Raw genomic sequence first — 17660 nt, forward strand, 5'->3', positions numbered from 1 at the left:
ATTATTCCTCTAATCAGTACAGTAGGCCACAAGAAGGGGTTTAACATGATATTTAAACCTTTTTGTATCAATATTGGAGCATTGTAAAGAAAACAAGTACAGCATGTTACTCATAGGCTTGGCCCATAGTTTTTTTTTTTTTTTTTTAAGTACCGATACAGTATTTATTTCTGTATCACGGTATCTAGTGGATTAGCTAGAATTAGACGTGGTCATAAACACAATTTCAATACAGAAAACAAAGTAAATTGTGCTAAGACATTGTATACTTTACAGGCAACCAGCTGTAGTTGATTGCGTTAATTAATGATTGCCACGCTGCTGGCCTATTTACTGTACCGCCTATGTCGTAGTCTGATCCAGTACTAGTCGCACATATGTGAGCTAAAGTCTGTTTACTACGTGTGGTGATGTTTTTTTTTCTTTCCCCCCAATCAATTAATCAAAACCTTTATTTATCCAGATGATCAATTGAGAACACATTATCACAACACCACAGCAAACAACATAAAACACAATCAGAAAAGTTAAAAGTTAAAAAAAAAAAAAAAAAAAAAAAAAAAACACAATCAGAAAACCTAAAACTCAGCTGCAATTTAACAGGTACAGGTGTCAGTCAGCTAAAATCAACTTCTGTTGAAACTCATTCCAGTCAGTGGCTTCTGCTGAAATGAGAACCGAAAGCCCTTCATACTCCGAGAAAAAACAATTTAGTTACCTAGCACCCGTTTCCTGGTTACGGACTGTAAACATTCGATGATCTGCAGGAGGAGTCCATGTGTAGTATTTGGTGTTAAATAATAACTTTACAGAATATATGCGAATAGTTTTATATACATATACATTGCACCAAGCTTATTTGTTAGTCAGATGTTTTAGTTTACTTACAAGCACTTCTTTGAAAATAAAATGTTAGAGATTAAACCTATCTATGACGGGAAGTACCTGGACAGATCTCCAAACATACAGTCGGTATGTATCATTTTCCTTTGGTAGCCAAATTGTTTTTTTTTCAATGTACACTAATTAGCATGTGATTGCTTGCATGTGTATAGAATAATAGATTTTAAAAACAGTTTAATAGGATGTACATTTGAGTGATTACAACTTTTTCTGAAAAAAAATGAATGTATCGATCACCAATATGTAATAAAATACCGGTATAGCGTAATTTTATTATTGTCACCATAAAAGGTACAGTAAACATTACAACAAATTAAATAAAAGAAATAAACCACACACAACAACAAAAAGATGTACCCAAATTGATTAGACTTGTCTTCTATACAAGCTGTAAATGTACACCATGCACAGATCTGTGTTCTTTAACAATTACGTTTGTATTGATTTATTATTTGTATTACTGCCTGTATATTGCATGATTACATTTAGTTCTGAAGGATTAACATTGTACAGTTATCGATAACTGCATATAATAATTTGTTTTGCAAACAGCATGCTGACGTGTAGTCTGTAACAGGCATACAATTGCAATTCTCTGTTAAGTTTCGGTCACGACAGACAGCAGATTGGACTGAACGGCAGACAGTTGCTCTCTGTTGGCAGGTGCTTCCAAATTCAACAATGTTAACCGACTCACATAAGTGAGTATTATTTTGTAGATTGATCTAAAGTATTTGCTCAAATACAACAGGGTTTAAGTTTAATAAAACTTTATTGACAGTATGCAAAATACAGAGTAAGGCCTTCTTTCTTTCTTCCAGCAAAGAGCCCTAAATAAGCCTGTTTTATACCTAACTTAATGGTTACACCTTTCATAACTGCTACTTTGCTTCACCCAATAGGCTACATTGTTCTGGTTACATCATTCTGTTTGCTGCAAACCTTTATCACTTCAGCTAGAAAAACAATCCTGCTTCACACCAGCATTAGACTCTGTGGCCTTGCAGATGTTGCAGCTATTTACTTGGACCCCTTAAAACTCAGTACATTCCCTAATTAACATTTTAATCAGTTCAAAGCCCTACATTATACTACATCAAATCATGCAGTAAGCTCAAGCACCTTTCCTATGTTAATTAACAGTACATGGATACACAGTTCTGCGTCTGCACTGTCTTAAGCCCAGAACAGACAGGCGCAGTGCGGCATGCAAGCCATTTTGCCGCCTGTATCGCTGCCATAAAATGCCCAGCGGTGCCGCGCCGCGCCTGTCTGTTTTCCGGGCTTAACACTGCTAACAAACACTTCAATATAAAGTCTTGACAGCCTTCACATAGTAGAAGGTCAAAGATAATTCTTGCTATTAACCCTATCCTAATACCACCTTAAGTTAAAGAAAATACATTTTATATTGCAACGAGAACATTATTACACTTATAGTAGCCCTTTTCATGGCGCTGCCATCACAACGACTTTTGACAAAGTCCCGCATAAAAGATTAATTTTCAAACTGAACGCAGTAGGGATTCAAGGAAATGCATGCACATGGATTAGGGAGTGGTTAACATGTAGAAAACAGAAAGTACTGATTAGAGGAGAAACCTCAAAATGGAGCGAGGTAATCAGTGGTGTACCACAGAGATCAGTATTAGGTCCTCTGCTATTCCTAATCTACATTAATGATTTCGATTCTGGTATAGTAAGCAAACTTGTTAAATTTGCAGATGACACAAAAATAGGAGGAGTGGCAAACACTGTTGCAGCAGCAAAGGTCATTCAAAATGATCTAGACAGCATTCAGAACTGGGCAGACACATGGCAAATGACATTTAATAGAGAAAAGCGTAAGGTACTGCACACAGGCAGTAAAAATGTGCATTATAAATATCATATGGGAGATACTGAAATTGAAGAAGGAATCTATGAAAAAGACATAGGAGTTTATGTTGACTCAGAAATGTCTTCATCTAGACAGTGTTGGGAAGCTATAAAAAAGGCCAACAAGATGCTTGGATATATTGTGAAAAGTGTTGAATTTAAATCAAGGGAAGTAATATTAAAACTTTACAATACATTAGTAATACCTCATCTAGAATATTGTGTTCAGTTCTGGTCACCTCGTTACAAAAAGGATATTGCTGCTCTAGAAAGAGTGCAAAGAAGAGCGACCAGAATTATCCTGGGTTTAAAAGGCATGTCGTATGCAGACAGGCTAAAATAATTGAATCTATTCAGTCTTGAACAAAGAAGACTACGTGGTGATCTGATTCAAGCATTCAAAATTCTAAAAGGTGTTAACAATGTCGACCCAGGGGACTTTTTCGACCTGAAAAAAGAAAAAAGGACCAGGGGTCACAAATGGAGATTAGATACAGGGGCATTCAGAACAGAAAATAGGAGGCACTTTTTTACACAGAGAATTGTGAGGGTCTGGAACCAACTCCCCAGTAATGTTGTTGAAGCCGACACCCTGGGATCCTTCAAGAAGCTTCTTGATGAGATTCTGGGATCAATAAGCTACTAACAACCAAACGAGCAAGATGGGCCGAATGGCTCCTCTCGTTTGTAAACTTTCTTATGTTCTTATAATACACTAGTATCACATACTTATTTTATAATAATTGAAATATTTAAATCTAAATTAAACAAATACATGAACAATACACTTACTCAGCAGTCACTGAAGGGATGCCATTATGGGCTCAAATACGTTAATAGGAACCAGTGTGTGGTTGGCGAGCAATACGATGGCTTGTCATGGAAACTAGGAAGAAAACAGCAACAAAAAAGGCCAGTTTTGAGGGAACTCTGCAAGCCTTTCATTGCACCCTATTGTGCTGCACCATTACTACCCTTTTCAGGAGGATAATGCTTCTTTATGCAAGTTATTACTGACTGGAATTCTTCCTCTCCAGTGAAGTGCCCAGTCACCAGGTGTGAAACTCTATGAGCACCAAACATTGCTGCAGATTTCCAAATTCAACGTGAACTTTAAAATAATTCAAAACAGTGTTCAATTGTGCCTGTGACAGATCAGATCAGTGCTATCCTGGCTGATTATGTGGGTCCTATACCTTATTGAATATTCATTTGTTTCTTTTTTTGTTTTTACCCATCCTGTGTAAAATGCATGCTAAGCAGTGTTTGCTAAAGCAAAGTACTGTAATGAATCTGAGATGATCGTTTTTCTTTCCACACTCCACAGTCAGGAAAGCTAATACCAGTAGGTGAAAGAGTTGAAACATGTCTGAAGGAAATCTCTCCAAGGGTAAGTTTTAATTCAAGCTGGGGAATGTACATTACATCCCACATAGGTTATTGTCCATTATTATATAGTTGAAAGTAACGAATAATAAATATACCTAGCGAGTTTAACACGATCCAGCACAATACCCCTGTAAAATGTTTTATTAAAGAAGTATCTAGCATTTGCTCTGTTTTTTTGTATTGCTTTTCAATGCATGCATGTTTAGCAGTAGTGTCTGGGTTAGGAATGAGGCATCGTGATATGGATATATAACAGAAATCAGCAACTACATTATAAATTATAAAATGCCAGAAGTGATTTCCTGAAGGTATTCTACTGATTTGAATAAATATGAACGTTTTTCACAGCAGCTGACTACAACATACTATTTGCAATGTAATATCAGTAAAAGAACTAAACACTTACGTAATTGTCTTATCATTTTACAGCCTGTTACTCCACCAGTGGTGAGAAAGTTTCTGAATACAACCCGTCCAGATGCAGGAGCTATGAGGGTGTTTTATGGAAAAGCTAATGATCCAGATGAAGCACAGTATCTGGTGCATGGAGTGAGAACCAGGCCCTCTCTCAGTGTAGGTATATTACAATGAATGTCTGTATAGTAACTATTTACTACGAGCAAGATGGGCTGAATGGCCTCCTCTCGTTTGTAAACTTTCTTATGTTCTTATTTAAAGAGTAAGTAGCTGGTTTCTGAAAAATATAGTGTTATATGTCCCCACATGTTGCTACAACTGTTTAAATAACATACCTGTAATTTTTCTTTTCATTGGTAACATCCTGACAACTTTTTACACTTATACTTTTAAAGTCTGTTTAAAAGCTGAAAACAATTAAAAAGGTCTAATTAAGCAAATTATCAGTTCAGTTAAGGGTCTAGTTAAGTAATTGAGGGTTCAGTTGGCATGAAAATCAGCAGACACAGGGTGTCCCCAGGACTGGGGATGAAAATCACTGATTTAGAGGACAGATCTCAAGCCCCAGTGCAGTATAGCTGCCGTTTTGATAAGAGCTTTGAAATAGACTTTAAAGTTATAAGTGTAAAAAGTTGTCAGGATGTTAATAATGAAAGAAAAATTACAGGTACATTATTTAAACAGTTGTAGCAACACGTGGTAGAGTCCTGCATTGGGTCGGGTACCCGCAGGTGACCCACAAAAGCAGATTTTTTCACAGTCTGCGGTTCGGGTGGGCTCAATTTTTTTTTAATTTTTGGGTCAGGCTCGGGTGTGAATTTGAATCACCAAAAACATTTTCTGACCTTTTGGTGTACTTGTCTGTAACCCTTTCCCAAATAACGTACTAGAAGGTAAATGTACCGGTATTTCCTGTACTAAAGCAGGAGGCAATTAGGGAGGAGTCAGCTGACTAAGCAGTGATCTCAGTTTCTATTGCTGCTTGTTTGATACGTCGCAAGATCCTTTTATCACGTCTGCTTGGTGATACTAAAAATGTCTGTGGACGAGGAGAAACAAAAAATAGCGCAGGGTTTATGTCATGAAGTCGATAATAGTTCGAGAAGTAAAGTATGGAATTCTTTTGGAATCATAGCGAATGAAAATAATGAACATGTGACTGGATTTGTTGCTTGTAAAACCATTATGTCATTATGGTTTTTTGTATGACAGCCACAAAACTGGTACATCTCTGCAAAAGACAGGTATTTTATAGTAAAGTAAGTAGAGATAATTAATATGTTACAATGTTAAAATATATCCAGACCACTAGAGAAAGCTAACATGCTGTATAGCCTATTGTATAAACTCAGTTTGCAGAGTATGGAAGATATATCTGTGTGTGAATGTGAGAGCGTGAGAGTCAGTCGACGCAGACAGTAGGTAAAGGACAAACACTTGCAGGTTTTCGGGTTGGGTTATTAAAGCAGGTCGGGTCGGGTCGTGGGTAAGAAGACCGTGCTGCAGCAGGTTGCGGTTTGGGTTGGGTCCTGTAGTAGCGAGTCCAGGTTGGAAGCGGGTTGTAAAAATCGGACCTGCTCAGGACTCTGACACGTGGGGATGTGTAACACTATATTTTTCAGAACCTCGCTACTTACTCTTTAAGGTGCTACAATATATTACTAAATAAAATGTATAGAAGTAATAATGCGAAAGCTAAGTATGTACCGGCGACCTTGCACATACGCAAGCAAGCGTCTTAACCACTGTACAAAAGAGCTGAGCTCATCTGCATTCGTGGGTATAGAGCCTCTAACCTCATCTCATCTGCAAGCATCTTAACCACTGTACAAAAGAGCTGCGCTCATCTGCATTCGTGGGTATAGAGCCTCTAACCTCATCTCATCTGCAAGCATCTTAACCACTGTACAAAAGAGCTGCGCTCATCTGCATTCGTGGGTATAGAGCCTCTAACCTCATCTCATCTGCAAGCATCTTAACCACTGTACAAAAGAGCTGCGCTCATCTGCATTCGTGGGTATAGAGCCTCTAACTTCATCTCATCTGCAAGCATCTTAACCACTGTACAAAAGAGCTGAGCTCGTCTGCATTCGTGGGTATAGAGCCTCTAACCTCATCTCATCTCACCGACAGGGGACAGAATCCGTAACGGCAGAGCATCACACAACATTGTTACTTTATTTGTCATTTAGAAATACTCCTGACATACTGTTCCTTTTTTATAACCAGGCCTTCATAATTGTTTTTTTTTGTCCTCCTCAGGCAGGATCTCTGATTAATCCACCTCTCAGAACGCTCTTTCAGCAAAGATTACAGGAACGACGGGAAGATATTTATCAAAACCACCAAAAAGCTCCACTTGGAAGGTCATATAATCAAGCCCCTGGGCTACCACGTGGATTAGACTTATACAAGACCATATTTGGTAAAAAGACACACAGAGGTGAGAACAAAGCAGCCACCTACTTAGCTTAAAACCAGTAAAATTAACAATAATTATTGGTTGTATTCATTTTATCTTTTTATCCGTCCATGAGATGTAAGTTGTAAGTGACTCTGCAGCAGTAGTTGTGATGCATAGTTCACCCCCTAGTCTGATAAAAGCATCTGCTAAATGACCAATAATAATAATAATAATAATAATAATAATAATAATAATAATAATAAAAATAATAATAATAATAGCTGTTAGAGCTATTATTGTGAATAAAATAAACGGTTATCAAAATCTGTTTTAAAAAAGCAGCAGTGAAACTGTAACACGTTTTTTAAATTTACTGAAAAAATACTGTAAACTGGCAAATTTACAGAAAGTTACTGTCATTTTACATTGTTTAGTGTGATATTAAAATGTGGCACATTTACCAATCATACATTTATTTGTCGTTTTAGTCTTTGGGACCTGTTCACAAAGTAGTATCTCATGAGTTATTGGAAAAAAGTTTTTTTATTTTTTGTGTGTGGATAAAATACAGGTTGATGTTTATTAAACTGTTCTACATAATTGTTAAGGAATACTAAAACAGTTTCATGAATATAACACTTTTTTTTATTACCAATACTTTGATTCTACCTACCTAGTGTTTGCTGGACATATTATAAACCCACCCAAGAGCAGAGAACAAGTTGAAAAAGAGGCTCAAGATGGACGTCGGCTGTATATCAGAACGCACAATCACTTTGATGTTGGTAAGAAAAATTAATGAACACCGTATGTTGCTTGTCTCAGTGCTATAAATAATTTGGCAATATTCAGGGAAGCTAAGCACCAGTATTAAATGTAATATTGTAGCGGTTGTCATATCAATGAAAACAATGAATGAAGCCATGACAGTTTTCCTCACAACCTGTTTGCTGTACTTTTCAGGAAACGCGTTGCTATGCAGTTCTGATTTAGGAAAAAAATCGTCCATACCAATGCAGATTACTCAATTCGTAGTCATTTAGGGGAGGGGATATTTAAATTTATGTGTATGCTTACTAAGTAGGAAAAGAACGACTCTGAATATCGTGAGGAGAGCTTCATACATTGCCATGAAGATAAAAACATTTTTTGTACGGCCTTTCTGCTGGAGATTAGTGAGATTAAGTCAGAAGAACGTGATCTTGACTGCTGAAACCTCGTGAGCCACAAGCACGATTCCTGCTCCGGTTTACATGGGTTTGCCTGGGTTGCATGGGGTTACCCTGCCCTTAAAGTCGCGCTGACCAAAGGACCTCCTTTTGCTGTTTCAAGATGTATTCACGTGACAGCGTCACACAGTCATGACTGTAGAGTCTGTTCACGTGCATGTAAACCAAGCCATTGATTTATTTTTTGTGAAATGACACTGGGCATTAGAGGTGCTTACGGTACTTTTACTGATGACAAAATATTCTTTATTCTTTTTCCAGGTGAACAAATTAATAGGAAATATAACTGGTCAAAATACACCAAAGACAGCAAATTTGGAATAGCGACTCCTAATTATAACGATGGGAGAAATGTTGCGAGGTCACTTCGCTGGTTAGATCAGCTGCAATTGTAAGTATTGTTTTTCACTTTATTGTATTGTAAGGGCTTCAGGATTATTTTTTATACAGCAAGAATAAATGTCTTACTTAGACAAAAAACACAACGAAAAACAAAACAATGTTGGCTGTTTCACTGTGTAATACTGTGCCTACACTAAGCGTAGACAATTATGGTAAAACATGGCATGATAAAATGCAAACTTACTGTGCAAATTACAATGGAAATGTGTTCTTGCACCACAATTATCACGTACAATGTCAATAATTCTAATTTTTTTTTTTTAAATGATACATACTAATGCAATTCCTATGTATATGTAACTTCTACTGACTTTCCGAGCAGGTGTCAGGATCTCACATTACTGTAAATTTACGTATTATACACATGTATTTTCAAAAGTAAGTAACTTTTTTCAACATTCTGAAATGTTCCAGGCAGAAAGCTGCAACATTAGTGTCTAAGCGTGATGAAGACTTCAGGGCAAGGACTCGGCCTCAGATTGGGAAGGTTTGTGATCCGTAAGTTGAACCGAAAATTGTACTTAAAATTATCACAAAGAGAGCAACTTGGTATGGTTGTGAAATATCCCAGTTATCTTAATCAATATATTCTTGTTGGTTAGATTCGCTTGTATCATTTTCTGTTTCAGTCATCACATTCTGATGACTTTTTAAATCTTAAGCCCTGCCTACACGAGGAAACATTTCAAGACTTTCAGATGCAAGGAAAGTAGACCTGGGTTCTGCTTTGAGAAACATTTTCAAGAAACATTTTGCCTTTAGCCAATCAGGAGATGTAACAATTATTATTTAACATCTGAATCATTTCAATGTTATCTTTTCACTGGCTAAGGCGGTAATCCATAGTGTGTGTTAACCTGTCTTTTAGGATTGCTGATACACTGAATGTGCCTCCAAACCACACATTTGGTATGATGCTCAGTCCTGATGGATTTGGTGAGTAAAATGGATCATGCAAGTGTTATTAAAACCAGTTAAAGGATGAAGGCTTATGCAAATGTACATAATCAATCAGGCTTTTCCACTGGTTTATTTACGGGGGCATGAGCAACTCGTCCTATATAAAATCCTCAAAAACATTCACAAATGTATCACTATTCTCATTCTCATCAGTGTGATAATGAAATCTGAAGGGGGAGCTCAATGCATGGGATATACTGTACATTGTACTGTGTGAAAGCTGCGTTTATTTGAATCCAACATAAGGGAACACGGCTGCTGAATGTAGCATGAATCCTAATGGGGGATTACGTTACAGCAACCCAGATGTAGTGAGTCTTAAATTAAAGCAAGAGACGAATATCATTTAGTTATAAAGGCAAATGTGAATATCAGTTAAAAAAAAAAAAAATGAAAACTGTAGTATTGTAGTATTTAGTATTGCCAACAACCCTGTAGGAATCACATGATTTTGTAAGGAAAGGTTTTTATACTTTCATATGGGATGGCAGCTCAGTTTAGTCTAGATTAACCCTAATGATATATGTTGATGACATCTTGAAGACTGGATGATAAAGAATGAGTATAAATAAACCAATACATGATCCTGTTGTTCTTGGTTTTAAGAAAGTTTTACTGTATATCGACTGTAAGTCGCCCTGGATAAGGGCGTCTGCTGATAAATAAATAATAATAATAATAATAATAATAATAATAATAATAATAATAATAATAATAATAATAATAATAATAATAATAATAATAATGGAGGTGTATTTAGGAACTCCATTAGGTTTTCATTGAATTGGGTCAGTTAAAAATGATGCGTTTGACCATTTTTCTCATTATTTCAGGGGCTAGAGACCTTATGCATTACACTGCTCCAGTCGATTTCCTCCGTGGTAAAGACAGGCAACATGCAGTTCTGAGTGCCATCAGGGAACACTTGAAAAAAGCAAACTTTCACAACTTCAGCTCACTGCTTGAAAGTTTTAGGCACTACGATAAGGTGAATTCATTTTCTGGAGCTCAGTAATATTTAGTATTTTCTGGGTAATGTTATTGTTTTTTGTTACCACAAATGAAACACTGAGATCAAGGAAATATACAACAGGATATCCTTGAGCAGCCATGAGAAATTGGCAGTCATCTGTCTCGGCTTTTACTACAAAATCTTCTGTCATTTTAAACCAACTATCAATCAAGTGCGTGACATCCCTATTTCTTTCTCCTTACAGAAAGGCAGTGGAGCTATAGGTAAAGGGGAGCTCCAAAGTGTCTGCAGGCAGTTTAACTTGGACTTGAATCCCCAGATCCTGGATGCTTTGCTTGAGTACTGCGATGTAGACGGCGATGGGCAAATCGACTTTATGGAATTTGCTAACTTCCTAAACTGGAAAGATAAAATGCCAATTAGACAGCTGGAAGAAGACATCCTTACAAAGGGTTTGTTCTTAGTTTTCTTACTCCCAAATGCAGAAACTTCAGTGATGCTTGATCAGGCATGCCTTTCCAATGTTAGGTTTGCACAGTGGATACATAATTATTCAACTACTACATCAAAATCTCTTAATACATAAGAAATAAAAAATATACCTCTAATGGGAGAAAATACCTGTAAACGTCATTGTAACTGCTAAGAAGGCATGTCCTAATATGGTTATAGTTGGTAATGTAGGTGAGGCCTGTAACGGGCTGATGTTACATGTTTGGGTCGTCACTGATAATAATGAGTCAGACACAGAGCATTAGTGCGGGTCTGTGGGTGACCTAACAGCAGCCCCCGACTTGAACTGTGGCACAGCTGCTGTTTGAACGGGCCACAGGCGCAACGTGGTACGGCCCCAAGCCAATCAAGGACTACCGATCAGCCAAGCCCCGGCCCGAGCCTCTCTGCTCAATTGGTTGCCTGTCAACGCATTTCCCGTTGCAAGTCCCAGCTGCTTACGCAGCGGCACGCATACACCGAGGAACCAGCGACAAAGCCTGTCCTATCACAGGGTCTAACCCAGGTCTCGTGATTCAGAGGCTCATGCAATGCTGCCAGCTGGGCGCCTTTTCATTCTGTTTTGTGGGAGATAATGATGCTAGGCGGGTTGTCTATTTTTAAATGCGTTGGGCTGATGGGAGTCTAAAATCTGAAATGGCTCTAACTGTCACGGTGAGCATGGAGCTGTCTGGTCACCCTTAAAATGTAAGCAGATTGATATGATCGCAGATTAAAAGCACTTTTATAACGCATTACTAGTTAGACCAGAACGTGATTGTGACAAGGATGACAGAGCTTGAGACTCAGAGACAGTGTGAAAGTTCAAAATAAAGCTTTTTAATAAACAAAAATACAAAATAAACAGGCACAAGGGCCAAACAAAAAGGTTTTTTAAGGCACAAAATAAACACAAAACGAAACTTACAAAATAAGGCTTCCAGGCTGGGCGTTGCCTTCACTAGATTGCAAAAATAAACCACAGCGCACACACAGAAAAACCACCTGATTCTGATTCTGATTCTGATTCTGATTCTGATTCTGATTCTGATTCTGATTCTGATTCTGATTCTGATTCTTCTTAGAACACTCTCCCCCCCAAATGGGAGGCTGAGGCCTCCTTTTATGCCAGGTGGCTGGGTCCTTAATTGGATAATTAATTAACCGATTGCTCCCACCTGACACAATCAACCTGGGCAGGGAGGAGAATTTAACTCCTTCCCCGCCAGTATTTCTGAGGGCAGAACCCTGCTCTGCCACAGTGATATAAAAGGTATACTGTAATAATAATGTTATAATCAGTTTAATTTACAGGTTTTTGCTGTGAAACAACAAGAGTGAGGAAACGAGAGTGCAACATTTTAATAAGTGACCAGTCCTCATTAATGCAGTGCAATGCAATTACAAATAGTGATTGTAATAAAGTGTGTCCAGCATAAATATTTTTTTAAATTATAACTTTATAAAGATTAGTTGCTTATTAAAATGTTCCCTCGTTTGCATGCAGTTTCTTACATTCTGCACGAAGCAAAACCTGTAAATTAAACCAATTTTACCACTAACATGTTTCTCAGTTGTAATCAAGATACACAAATGGCTTAACAGGGATCAATTGCATTCTTAAAGGAGAAGAAAAAGTAAGGGAAAAACACCAAAAAACAGCAACCATAAATGTAATAATACATACATTTGTGAGCCTTCTTGGCCAGGTGTTATTTCAAATGAGAATTTATTTGTACTTGATTAAATAAAGAATGATTGACTGATTACTGATTACTATTTTGTGTGAATGTTTAGTAATTAAGCACATAAAACACAATAAAAAATTACAATTGCAAATAGTGTAGTTGCTATTTGTTTACAATGTAAACACCATCAGAGGTGATTGTGACATCACAGTTTGCACTCCTGCAGGTTTTGGATGGATTTTCAGGAAGTGGGTGGGTTTTTGTAAAAGTAGTTGGCAGCCCTGGGCTCATGTTCTAATGGCTGTGTGAAAAGAGCCCTGATCAGCATGGTATACGTGGACAGCTATTGAAGAAGCATGCTTTTTACTGACAGGTGTTTTCCTGTGTTTACCTCCCTGCCAGGAAACAAGCGAGGAACGTTGGCGGGAGAAGGTGAAATCCTGGTAAAGAAAGAAGATCTTTTGCCAAAGGAGGTTGGCAGCTCAGAAAAGACACCCAGAACTCTAACAAGACCACAAACAGTTCCAGACCGCTTTCACACCTCCTCCTCTGTGATCAGTGCTGTTGTAGGAGGTCCTTCAGCAGCTAGTAAGTGGATTAGCAGCTGTACAGAAGCATTTTAAGTGTGTTTTTCATGGGTTAACCACACATTTATGAATTTTGTTTCCCTTAGACGATTAATAAAAATAAAATGTATTTTTCCTAAAAACACACGTCAAAAACCTGTGTTTTGTTTTTACAGTAATTCAAGTTAAATATCATCACAAAAATACATTAACATGGATATTATAAACTGTAGTAAACCATCACTTTTTTTATTTTTCAGAAATATTTTTCTCAAATTAACTCAGTTTTATTGACAAAAGAACCATTCTATAATTTTGAAGAGAATATATATATAGTATAGTATATTTCATTAGTACCTAGCACCAGCACTCAATAAAAAGATTCCCCACATGCACAGCGAAAGAAGGGTGCAACACTGGAGATATCTGGAGTTTAAAGTTGCAATAGCTCCCTGTAATACCACACCAACATTTACAACATGTATTAATATGTTGTTTTATACCTATTTGCTTTAATTGCAAGATTAAGTATCACAATAACTACAGAATTACTGGATGCATACTAGCATTACCAATTTAGTTAAATAAAGTGAATATTTAAGTAAACTGCGTTTTTGTTTACAGCTGCAATTTAATGCTATACAGACATCATTTTATTCATATTTTAATGACAAGAATTATTTTACATATAGTAGTATTATTTTCTCCTCACAGATTATCGAACCTATGGAGTTCCCACTGTTCGTACTGACCTGGCAGCTCCGTGCATTAAGCGTATCAGTGACATGAAAAACTATGGGGATGAGTCCAGTTCTGGTGGGCTGATCAACCCGTCTCTCTACAGCTTGAAAGGAGTTCATGAAAAGCACTTTTTCATGTCAAGACCAAAGGAAGAGGTATGTTTTTTTTTTATTGTGTGTGTGTGTGTATATATATATATATGAAACAGCATATATACGTGAAACAGCAGGAACCGGGATTCATCAGACCAGCCAATGTTTTTCCAATCCTCCAGTGTCCAGTGTTTTCGTTCCTTAGCCCACTGCAACCGCAGTTTCTTGTGTTTTGCTGAAAGAAGTGGAACTCTGTTAGGTCGTCGGCTGCCATACCCCATTCGTGTCAAGGTACGATGAGTTGTGCATTCTTTTATGGGTCTTTCGGCACCAATGTTGTACTGGACTGTCAGTTGACTAACTGTAGCCCGTCTGTTGCTCTGCACAATTCGTGTCAGCCTCCTTTGGCCTCTTTCATCAATGAGCCGTTTTCGACCACTGGCCTGCCGTTGGCTGGATGTCCTTTGGGTGGTGGACCATCCTTGATACACACGGGAAACTGTTGAGCTTGAAAAACCCAGCAGCGTTGCAGTTCTTGACACACTCAAACCGGCGCGCCTGGCACCTACTACCATACCCCGTTCAAAGGCACTTAAATCTTTTGTCTTGCCCATTTACCCTCTGAATGGCACACATACACAATCCATGTCTCAATTGTGTCAAGGCTTAAAGATCCTTCTTTAACCTGTCTCCCCTTCATCTACATTGATTGAAGTGGATTTAACAGGTTACATCAATAAGGAATCATAGCTTTCACCTGGATTCACCTTGTCAGTCTATTTCATGGAAAGAGCAGGTGTTCCTAATGTTTTGTACACTCAGTGTATATATATATACATACATATATACAGAATATATATAGGATCCCATATACCCTTTTGAAATCACTTTACTGACACATTTTTTTTACCCCCTTTCTTTTTTTCAGATTGCTAGCATATTTCGTAATATCGGAGTCGAAATATCTGACGAGACCTTTAAAGATGTGTGGAAATTAGCATCTATGAGACATCCAAGAGGACAAGTCTGTGTGGAAACCTTCAGAAATGTTCTTGATGAAATCCAAGCCATGAAGATGGGTTATTATTAAACAATTGTTTCACTGGCAGCCTTGCTACTCATTTCTCTTTGAACAAAAAGAACAAAAGTGAATATTTTTGTTATTTTTTAAATTAGGATCAAAAGTGTAAGAATGATTTACTGTCCGAATCATGTCTGCTGCCCCTTTAAGGCTCACACTCACCTCATCACATGATGGGTTCTGACTCCTGACATCATCTGCTTTCCACAGCATTTACCTTCATTTTCATTGTGATATATTTATGACACCTTGTAAATGAAACCCAGATACACAATTCCAATAGAGCTGAATTCAGCTTAAGTATGTGTACTTATTAAAAATGAGGCATGGATTGATTTCATGTCTAGTGTATTTTTCTTGGAGTGAGAGTTTCTTGGCAGTTCAAAACGGAAGGAGCCATAGGGTTAATATTGTATTCCATATGGGAGTTGTCTGATATACATTATACTGTATTATCTTATCTCCAGAGCATTGTGTAATGTACAATACATTACGTTATCTCCACTGAACCCACAAACCATTGTTTCACTCTGAGAGCTCATTTCAAAACAACTAGAATTATAGCATTATGTTTTTCTGGGAGTGGGCAAAACTACCCGGACGAGGCATTAAAACTACTCCGATCGTCTTAAATAATATATCAAATTATTACTCGCTCCCCATGCAGTACATACCAACAGGAATTATCATTCTAAGATTTTGAGGTTTTTTCTTTTTTTTTTTTTTTTAACAACAATGTTGCCGGACGGAGGCAAAACTATCCGGTCGAGGCATTAAAACTACTTAGATTGTCTAAAATCATACATCAAATTATTACTCCCTCCCCATAGATTACATACCAACAGGAATGACCATTATGGCAGTTTTCCTAAATAAATGTAAATGCTTCCTGACAAAACAATAATAATGATCACAACCTCTGTTTTGTGGTGCTGAAGACAGCTCCCTGTCGGACAGATATTGGGAAACTCGAGTAAATGCAAGATAATGAAGCGTTACAATCTGTGCGCCCTTCGTATGCAATTAAAGGAATCGTTGTAGTAACAATAATAACAATAAGAATAATAAAGATTACAGAGTGGCAGTCCAATGTCAGATACTCTCCGGACCCTTTGATCTTTTGATTGATTAATCCTACGAATCTTTTAACTAAAAGCAGCTGTGCGGCTTTGAAGAGAAGGGGAGTGCGGAGTATTGTTGATTCACAAATCCACAGTTTGTGCCACGACTCCACAGAAAAGTATTACACATTTCAAACGTAACACTTAGAAAAGGGCTTGCTATTTCACGTCAGCATTGTATTTGTTCGCTACAAGTACGGCAATACAATTATACATAGACAATGTAAAAAAACGTTTTCATAATTACAACTTGTGACAAAGCTTCTTTATTTACAGTAACAGTAAGGCTGGGTTTAAAGAGGACGTTACCTAAATGTTTATTTGTCCCTTTTCCAGTGGGAATACGGCTTCTTTTAACAAACAACAAAACAAAACTAAATACTATAGCTCCTAGTTTGTAGCACTAATTAAACTTAGCAGGATATTTAACTTTCAGACGTTAATCCGGTTTACTGATTTTAAATATCTTATTCACAAATGTAATATACTTTGTTTTAACGTACACCGTATTCAGTTCTATAGGGGGGACCGGGGTTGGTTGTCACAGTGTCTATAGCATTAACGCTAGATGGCGCTTGCTCATGATACACTGAGATGTGTTTTAGTTGTACGGAGGTCCACAATCTTAGAATTTCATCTCTGTGCCGTCACATATAACAGTTAGCACTATTTCTTTCTTTTTTTCATACTGTAAGTAAATTGTTAAGCTCTTCTTATTCATGTTATAGAGCTTAGTAGTATTGAGTTTTGTTTGAAGTGATTATACTGTGTAGAATAGAGCCAGATATGAGCTATCTATGTTGTAAGAGCAAAACCATTGGGGCAAGACATGGGACTGCAAGAAATATATTATTTTTATTAATAAAAACCTTTGTAATTGGAGACAGTATTGCAAGTAAAACTCATCACTGTTATGTTCAGGGTACACCTGTTTAGTTAATAAATAGAAGTTATACCTTTAAGGACTGTCCTGAGATTCAGGACACAGCTGTATGCCAGGTTGTTAGTGTTTCTGGTCGAATGGCTTTAGAGAGAGACGGCTAAGAGAGAGTATTGTAAACGACAATAAAGTGCAGTTACAGTTTACGTTACAACTAACTCCTGCGTTTTCACTATCTGAGTCACAGTTTAGTATCAGAATGTTCATATGGAATGGAATGCTTCATGTACATCAATAAAGGTTTTAGTGATGCATGTGCAAATGTATTAATTTTAAGATACAATTAACATTTCACTAATTTAATTTTTATAGACAATTTTATTCATTACATTTAATTGAATTACCGCTAGTTGGGAAATACATTTAGTGGTGCTGCTCATATGA

At 37.2% G+C, this 17660-nt stretch overlaps 1 protein-coding gene across 1 annotated transcript; it reads left to right on the forward strand.

Moving 5' to 3' along the window:
• Positions 1–589: 589 nt before the first annotated feature.
• Positions 590–17440, forward strand: efhb (EF-hand domain family, member B). The gene is made up of 13 exons (XM_033998269.3): positions 590–972; positions 4109–4171; positions 4600–4743; positions 6850–7030; positions 7669–7776; positions 8482–8611; positions 9037–9120; positions 9491–9558; positions 10416–10570; positions 10800–11007; positions 13138–13323; positions 14016–14197; positions 15063–17440. The coding sequence occupies exons 1-13, from the start codon at positions 910–912 to the stop codon at positions 15222–15224; spliced, it is 1734 nt and encodes a 577-aa protein (XP_033854160.3). The 5' UTR covers positions 590–909; the 3' UTR covers positions 15225–17440.
• Positions 17441–17660: the final 220 nt, after the last annotated feature.

This window comes from Acipenser ruthenus, chromosome 4 (genome assembly GCF_902713425.1).
Source record: "Acipenser ruthenus chromosome 4, fAciRut3.2 maternal haplotype, whole genome shotgun sequence".
NCBI classification, from domain to species: Eukaryota; Metazoa; Chordata; class Actinopteri; order Acipenseriformes; family Acipenseridae; genus Acipenser; species Acipenser ruthenus.